Here is an 8,988-nt window from a genome sequence, read left to right as displayed (position 1 = left end):
TAGAAAAGGTGAAGGATCCATGATACAGGGGATACTTTGCCCCAGCTTCTCCATTAGAAGAAAAAAAAAAAACAAAAAGAGAAGGGAAGAGCAAGAAAGCCAAAGAAACTGCGTATGAAACGGTAGGACAAAATCCAGAATCCCAGTGCCACAACCTCAAGCAAGTAAACACACTAAGGCAAGGAGTCTCCAGTGAAACTTAGAGGATGAAGCAAGAGTAGCATCAACGGAGACTCAGCAAAAGAATGTGATATTTCATTGAGAAAAGTAGTAGAAACAAGTAAAAAGAAACCACTACTTATCAACCATGCAAGGATGAGGTTGTACTCCTAAAATCACCCTGTGACCTATACCAATTTTTTACCATTGTTATTATTTAGTTTTTTGCTCAAGATCATTGTTATTATTAATATTAGAGACTACCATTACTCCGAAATCAAAACAATTATATATCAGCAGAACAATTTATTAACATAACCACAACATTTTCCAAAAAGTGGGTGTCTGAACTGAAACCATAATAAAACAGCAGTTTCTAAACTACAAGCAACTCCATAAAATTTTGACAACTTTGAAAATGGAAATGTGAAGAACCTTTTAAACCGAAGAGAAGAACCAAGTTACAAAAAATCAATGTAGTTATTATTTATTCAACCCAGCAAGGAAAACATCAACTTCGGATGTTTTGCTACACTTTAAATGTCTGAAAATCAATAGCCCCATTGATCGTTCCTAATCTCATCATCAAACTTCTTCTTCAGCTCAGGATGCTTGGCAAAGTACTCATCTGCTGTCATAGTACTGATATTTTTCTGTGAAAATAAACAATAGAATTAGAGATTATTCAATCTTACAAAACTTTAAAATTCGCGTGTTGGATTCTATTACCTTCAACTCTTGTACTTCAGCAATTTCCTTTTCCAAGCGCTCAGACTCCTTCCAAGATTTCTCCTCTGCTTCTTTAAGCTCAACGTACTTCAGCAAGAAAAAACATATACATAGCACTTAATTAAATGTGATTTGATAGATAGAGAAAATTTGGATATAATAAGGTCAACTGCTGACAAAAGTTCTTACCAGAGCCTCAAATTTAGGCTTATATTGAGGAGTTACTGTGTCAACAAACTTGGGGATCTCAATGCCTACAAAAGAAGGATAACACAACAACAAAAGTTGATTTAATGGTATCTAAAATTTGAATGGTCAATATCAACTCCTTAACACTCACTTTATATGGACACACGCAATACACACGCGGTGATTTCAAGAATTAATTTCAACAATAAAATGCTACCTTACCTTTTCCTAACAGCAATCCAAATGTATGATTAATAATAATTCCAGATTAACTAGTGATAATAGATAACTGAAGTGCAAGACAGAGCAGTAGTTTTCAATTACATTGCAGAACATGAGATATATCAGCAAGCTTGCATGGAACCACACAAGTCATACAAGTATATTTTGATTGTGGCAAAGAAATGGAAAAATGTTGCCATGACTGTGACCAATTTCTTTTCTTATGTATTTACTTATCAATTGGGGAAATAACAATAAAAAGTTCCAAAACCCACAGAGTAAATATTGTAATTTGTATATTCTAATTTGAATGTGTTTTAACATGCATTAGTCTATAGATTACACAATAAGGAAATCAATTTGGAGGATGTAAATCAATTTGGAGGATGCCTTGACTACAAGAGCATTAGTATTATACTTCCCTATCCCGATAATATGGTACCATTGACTACAACAGCAGGACCCAGTTGAATATATCAACATCCTTTTACACCTTTTCTTGTTCCATGAAAGCTATTTTTTTTAAGTAGCAAAATCCAGTAAAATGGTGATATATTTAGACTACGTTTGGATCGATGGAATATAACGGGGCGAGCGGAATTGAATATAGATCACACTGCATTGTTAGGATATTTTATTAAAAAAAGAATCAATTTTACAAACCTTCAATCCAATCATGTTATCACCATCAACAATGTGTCAGGCTAAGAAATCTAAATACATACATATAAAAGGCATTGACCATAGAGTTCAAAAACATACTCTCATAAGCCTCCTTGTACATATCCACCAAACGAGGGCCAATTCCTTTTCTATAATATTCCCAGTCTATCGGCTCAGGCTCCTACAGATTATGAAACATGAATATATAAAACAGTATGATACAGAAAAAATTACCAATAAATCGATACAAACCTTACATGAACCAATTCAAAAATTGCCCTAAAATTCAATCGATCTAGCATCTAATCATAAATCGGAACCCTAAATACACAACAATATCCGAAACTATCAAGATCTGTGAAGGAATCTATCTATCTACCTGGCTGAACTTTGTTTGAAGTTGGCTGTTAACCTCGTCGAAAGCGCGACGGAGACCGGAGAATTCACGGCGAGCTTCATCGGAGACGAGAAGCTTAGCCATCCCTTCCCAGTCGATGTTCTTGCCGGCTTTGAAGGCAACATCCACCACTTTTTTGGCTGGTCCGCTCATTTTGGCTTTCTCTTGTCACAAAACGCGATTCGGATTTGTTTCTGCTTATTCTCTGTAATCACCTTCACACCTAGCCACTATCACTACCAATGTTACGCTTCGTGGATTGGGCCGGGTTTTTTATGGGCCGGCCTGAAATATTTATTATTTGGATTAGGCCTTGTAAATGAGATTTTAACGAGCTTTAATGATTTATTGGATATTTGTATAAACTAGACGTCCACCCGTGCGATGCACGGTTATATTTTATTAAAATATTGTTAATGATTATTATTATAGAAAAAAATTAAAATACATTTTTATAATATTTTTATATTGATTGTATTTCTAATTTAAAATATAAATTAATTGCTTTGATGTTTTATAGCAATATTTGATACTTTCAAATTACGTTATATTAGAAAATAAAATAGTTGTTAATTTGTTATATTTATTGATGAAAGTTTTATAAATAGGTGAGATTTAAAAGAATTAGTGAAATTATTATAAAGGATGACTCAGTAATAAGAAGAAAAAATTATGTATAATATGTTAACCTATTTTTAATATTAATAAATTATTAATTATAATTATAATATTGAAATAATAGTAAAGAAAATCAATTTTTACAAAGAATAGTTTTCTTCTCAACTATATTGCAAATTGTAAATAGAGAAGGATGGAGATCATTTTTCATATGTTGTAGTTTATTCAAATAGGTTAGTTTAGTATGATATATGATAAAGTGCTTAGTGAATTACTCCAAAATTTGGTATTTTTCTCTTTCACATATTTTTTTTAATTTATTATTATTATTACTATTATTAATATTATTATTAAAAATATAATTTTGGATATTAATATTATTAAGTAATATTACCTTGAGATAGGCTCATGAGATTTAACTCATATCTAGATGCCGAGTAAATTAAGGGTTACAAATTAATTTTATACCTAGATGCTTTGTAAATTAAGGGTTACAAACTAATTCTATACCTTTAAATTTACTTATAGGTTGCAACTTATTTCACTGTAATTTATTTTTTGGCCTCTAAAAATTTATTATTTATCTTTTTTTTTTTTGTATTTTTTTCAATTTTAATTTCAAAATTCTATATATTTTTTACTTCTTTTATTATTCAATTGAGAATGCCCCATGTATTACATATAGATGGTTAATTTTTCTTATTTATTAATTATATTCATTTTAACTTTTATTTTAAATTAAATACATAACTAATATAAAATTTATTTAACACATATTTTAAATTTATTTTTCAAACTATATTAACTATTAATATTATTTTATTTTTATTTTATTAGTCAAAATTAAGGTTTTTTAGTAATTGTATATTTTTATTTGATTTGATTTTATTACTTATTTATTAAAAATAAATTTTCTTCAACTAACTCTTAAATTTCTCCCACTAACTTTATATAATTTAATTATTATTTTAGTAATTTTATGTTCATTTTAATTTTACTTTATTTGTTATTTCTAAAAATAATTTTTATTACTAACCAAAATTATTTATTTTTAATTATTTAGTAAATTTTAGTAGTTAATTATTTGAAATTTTAGTTTTTAAAATGATAACTATAAGAAAGTAAGAATTGTATAAACAATCAATAATAGAATTTTTTACATGTATTATATGAACCTTTAAATTATTATATAAACTACACATTCAGAGAAAAAGAGAAATTCCATGAAGATTTAGAGAATAAAATATTTACATTCATCTTTCTCATCTCCCCTTTTTATAGATTTTAAAAAATAACATAACTAAATCTGAATGCATAAAATTTGAAGAAAGTAAAATATGTTATTTTTTTAATATGGACTAAAATTAAAATTTGAGATTAGGGGTAAAAATATATTTAACTCTAAAATTTATATTTATAAATAACATCAATAAAATTAATTAGAAGAAAGTAAAATGATATAACATTATATGATAAAAAATAAAAATTGTAAAAACAACCAATAATAAAATATTTTACATGTATTTATGAACCTCAAAATTATCATATAAACTACGTATATTTTCATGAGAGAAAAAGAGAAAATTCTCGTAGATTTAGAAAATAAGATATTTGTATTCATTTTTTAATGAAAACTAGTGTCTTATCCGTGCGTTCGCACGGGTACACGTTGTGTTCGCGCATTGTGGTTGAGAGAAAAAAAGTATTAGTAAAAGACTAAATGTTAATTAAAATGGGTAAAGTTATAAAAATACTAATATTAAAAAAATCGAATATTGAAAATAAAAAAATAATTAAGAAAATAAAGTTTATATTGTTTTAGAATGATGCACTTAAAAAATTTAGAGGTTCCATTGAGAAATAATATGTGTAAAGAAAATGTGTGATTCCGTTAATATTAAATATTTTGATGACTAATTCATGTTCTCGTTAATATTCAATATTTTATTAAGTAACTTCATGTTCCCGTTAATATTCAATATTTTGATCAGTAAATTCATGTTCCCGGTAACATTCATTATTTTGATAAGTAACTTTGTATTTTCGTTAATATTCCAAATTTGTTCCCGTTAATATTCAATATTTTCATCAATAATTTTATGCTCTCGTTAATATTTATTATTTTGATCAGTAACTCCGTGTTCCCATTAATATTCATTATTTTGATCAATAACTTCGTGTTCCCGTTAATATTTCAAATTTGTTCCCGTTAATGTTCAAAAAATTTATCAGTAACTTAATGTTTATGTTAATATTCCAAAAAATTATCAGTAACTTCGTGTTCTATTTAATATTCAATATTTTGTTAATAACTCTGTGTTCCCGTTAATATTTATTATTTTGATCAGTAATTTCGTCTTCCCGTTAATATTCAAAAATTAAATATTTAGATCAATAACTTCGTGTTTCCGTTAATATTCAAAATTAGTTTCCGTTAATATTCTGTAACACCCGAGGCCGAAGAAGGCGAGGGGTGGTTGCACCGCATGGAACACCTGGGGCCAATTGGGGCTAGGGTGATCGTCACATCAGAATGAGAGGGATCCTAAAGCCGTGCAGGTATGGGACTGCATGGTCGAAGGGAAGCTTATAAGGATTGATGGGTACTACTTATACAAACAAGATGCATCTTCTTTTCGGGATCCCGTTTCATAAGAACTCCACAGTTAAGCGTGCTTGACTTGGAGTAGTATTGGGGTAGTATTGGGATGGGTGACCTTCTGGGAAATTTCCTGGAAAGCGTGCGAGTGAGGTCAAAGCATGCTGAAAAGACCCGTGTGCGAAGGGTGGTTGCATCGCATGGAACACCTGGGGCCAATTGGGGCTAGGGTGGTCGCCACATCGGAATGAGAGGGATCCTAAAGCCGTGCAGGTATGGGACTGCATGGTTGAAGGGAAGCTTATAAGGATTGATGAGTACTACCTATACCAACAAGATGCATCTTCTTTTCGGGAGCCCGTTCCATAAGAACTCCACAGTTAAGCGTGCTTGACTTGGAGTAGTATTGGGATGGGTGACCTTCTGGGAAGTTTCCTGGAAAGCGTGCGAGTGAGGTCAAAGCATGCTGAAAAGACCCGTGTGCGAGGGGTGGTTGCACCACATGGAACACCTGGGGCCAATTGGGGCTAGGGTGGTCGCCACATCGGAATGAGAGGGATCTTTGGGGCTAGGGTGGTCGCCACATCGGAATGAGAGGGATCTTAAAGCCGTGATGGTATGGGACTGCATGGTCGAAGGGAAACTTATAAAGGGAAGCTTATAAGGATTGATGGGTACTACCTATATTGGTATGGGACTGCATGGTCTAAGGGAAGCTTATAAGGATTGATGGGTACTACCTATATTGGTATGTTCATATATTTAAGTATTAAAATCATGAATTTGTCAAGCGTAAGGGACAAAATTCAGGTGCGTGCAATTATTATATCATCAGTTAAAAATAATAAAAAAATAATAAAAGTTATATATTATGTCTACTCCTATATAGCAATAATAGAAAGTTGATTCTTTTATTCATAATTATAGTTATTTCTTCTCGTATATAAAATTAATTTAATCAATATAGTTACTTGTATATAAATATTTTGTTGTCATTAATTATAAAAATATTTCAATCATTAGTAAATTTGTTATATATATATATATATATATATATATATATATATATATATATATATATATATATATATATATATATATATATATATATCCCTATTTAAATTTACATTATTTTCTTTCCTTTTATATATTATATAAAACCCCGTTTCCATAATTATTCTTTCTTTTATTATTTTTTTAAATATTAAACTATTTTTGCTTTAATATATTAAAGAAAAAATATAGGCACAACCAATTTAAAAATATATATATATCAAAATTATATTAATTATACTTAGTCTCAAAATAAAAGTTATACTATTCTATGGTCAATAATATATTATTCTATGGTCAATAATTTGAAATATTTTGGTATGTTATCTTGAAGACAATAAATGATTTTGACTTGTTTTTAATATTAATTTATTTTTATTCAATTGTAATATACAAACACAATATATACATATATTTGGAATGATTTAAGGCCATTTAATATTTTCATAACTGTAACAGAAACGTCCTATATTGTTAATATTGCTTTAAATGCCAACAATAATTGATATGTGATTTGTTTTAAGGTGTTGCTTTTAAAAAGTAGTATATTATTTTAAAAATATATTAATTTTATATGTATTAATAAAATAAATTGATAAATTAAAGTTTTTAGATGAAATATAAATATTTAAAGAAATAAAATATTTTCTAACTTTATAAGAAATAATTTAAAATCATCAATTATGTGAACAAACGTGAGTTATAACATGTAGTACATTAATTACAATTAATTAAATTTAACGATTAAAATAGAAAATTAATAGAAGAAAATTATGTATCTTCGATATTTTTATATTTTTATCACATTATTAATATTTATTATTATAATATAGTATTATTTTTAATTGGTTGATAAAAAAAATATATGAACCAATTTATTTCAAGTTTTCTTTGGCGCATAAGGTCTACGTCTTCTTTACCCATACATTTCATGTCGCTAAAAGCTAAAGTATATAAAATCTTCTATGTCTATATAAGAGTAAAAATTAGAAATAAATGGTATGATTAATAAAAAAAAGAACATACAATATTTATGCAATAAGAATTATGAAGAAAAAAAATTAGATTCAAATATAAATATAAATTAAATTTCAATTAATATACATTATGACAGTGTGTGTGTGTATATATATATATATATATATATATATATATATATATATATATATATAGGCTTTAATATATTAAAGAAAAAATATAGGCACAACCAATTTAAAAAAATATATATATCAAAATTATATTAATTATACTTAGTCTCAAAATAAAAGTTATACTATTCTATGGTCAATAATATATTATTCTATGGTCAATAATTTGAAATATTTTGGTATGTTATCTTGAAGACAATAAATGATTTTGACTTGTTTTTAATATTAATTTATTTTTATTCAATTGTAATATACAAACACAATATATACATATATTTGGAATGATTTAAGGCCATTTAATATTTTCATAACTGTAACAGAAACGTCCTATATTGTTAATATTGCTTTAAATGCCAACAATAATTGATATGTGATTTGTTTTAAGGTGTTGCTTTTAAAAAGTAGTATATTATTTTAAAAATATATTAATTTTATATGTATTAATAAAATAAATTGATAAATTAAAGTTTTTAGATGAAATATAAATATTTAAAGAAATAAAATATTTTCTAACTTTATAAGAAATAATTTAAAATCATCAATTATGTGAACAAACGTGAGTTATAACATGTAGTACATTAATTACAATTAATTAAATTTAACGATTAAAATAGAAAATTAATAGAAGAAAATTATGTATCTTCGATATTTTTATATTTTTATCACATTATTAATATTTATTATTATAATATAGTATTATTTTTAATTGGTTGATAAAAAAAATATATGAACCAATTTATTTCAAGTTTTCTTTGGCGCATAAGGTCTACGTCTTCTTTACCCATACATTTCATGTCGCTAAAAGCTAAAGTATATAAAATCTTCTATGTCTATATAAGAGTAAAAATTAGAAATAAATGGTATGATTAATAAAAAAAAGAACATACAATATTTATGCAATAAGAATTATGAAGAAAAAAAATTAGATTCAAATATAAATATAAATTAAATTTCAATTAATATACATTATGACAGTGTGTGTGTGTATATATATATATATATATATATATATATATATATATATATATATATATATATATATATATATATATATATATATATATATATATATATATATATATATATATAATTGCAATTAATGGTAGTATATTTTTGGCAATCATTGTTTTAATTACTACTAATATATAATGTTTTGAAAAGACATTGATTTAAAAAAATTAGTAATTTTTTTAATACACTTATATAAAATA

The 8,988-nt window shown here is 26.5% G+C and overlaps 1 protein-coding gene across 1 annotated transcript; it reads right to left on the bottom strand.

Moving 5' to 3' along the window:
• Positions 1–445: 445 nt before the first annotated feature.
• Positions 446–2,575, bottom strand: LOC131613514 (ATP synthase subunit d, mitochondrial). Its single transcript, XM_058885177.1, has 5 exons — positions 2,342–2,575; positions 2,062–2,143; positions 1,078–1,142; positions 889–975; positions 446–812 (listed from the first exon to the last, which is right to left on the bottom strand). Exons 1-5 carry the CDS (start codon positions 2,510–2,512, stop codon positions 711–713), a joined length of 507 nt encoding a protein of 168 aa, XP_058741160.1. The 5' UTR covers positions 2,513–2,575; the 3' UTR covers positions 446–710.
• Between the last annotated feature and the right edge of the window lie 6,413 nt (positions 2,576–8,988).

This window comes from Vicia villosa, linkage group LG1 (genome assembly GCF_029867415.1).
Source record: "Vicia villosa cultivar HV-30 ecotype Madison, WI linkage group LG1, Vvil1.0, whole genome shotgun sequence".
NCBI classification, from domain to species: domain Eukaryota; kingdom Viridiplantae; phylum Streptophyta; class Magnoliopsida; order Fabales; family Fabaceae; genus Vicia; species Vicia villosa.
The sequence above is the reverse complement of the archived record's forward strand: the minus strand, read 5'-3'. Positions and strand labels throughout refer to the sequence as shown.

What these genes read in the sequence shown, in the direction of transcription:
- LOC131613514 (XM_058885177.1), bottom strand. Translation starts at nt 2,512, where the DNA reads ATGAGCGGACCAGCCAAAAAAGTGGTGGATGTTGCCTTCAAAGCCGGC. An exon ending in TTCAAACAAAGTTCAGCCAG is followed by an intron (nt 2,144 to 2,341) that starts GTAGATAGATAG and finishes CATAATCTGTAG; the next exon opens with GAGCCTGAGCCGATAGACTG. An exon ending in CTGAAGTACAAGAGTTGAAG is followed by an intron (nt 813 to 888) that starts GTAATAGAATCC and finishes TTATTTTCACAG; the next exon opens with AAAAATATCAGTACTATGAC.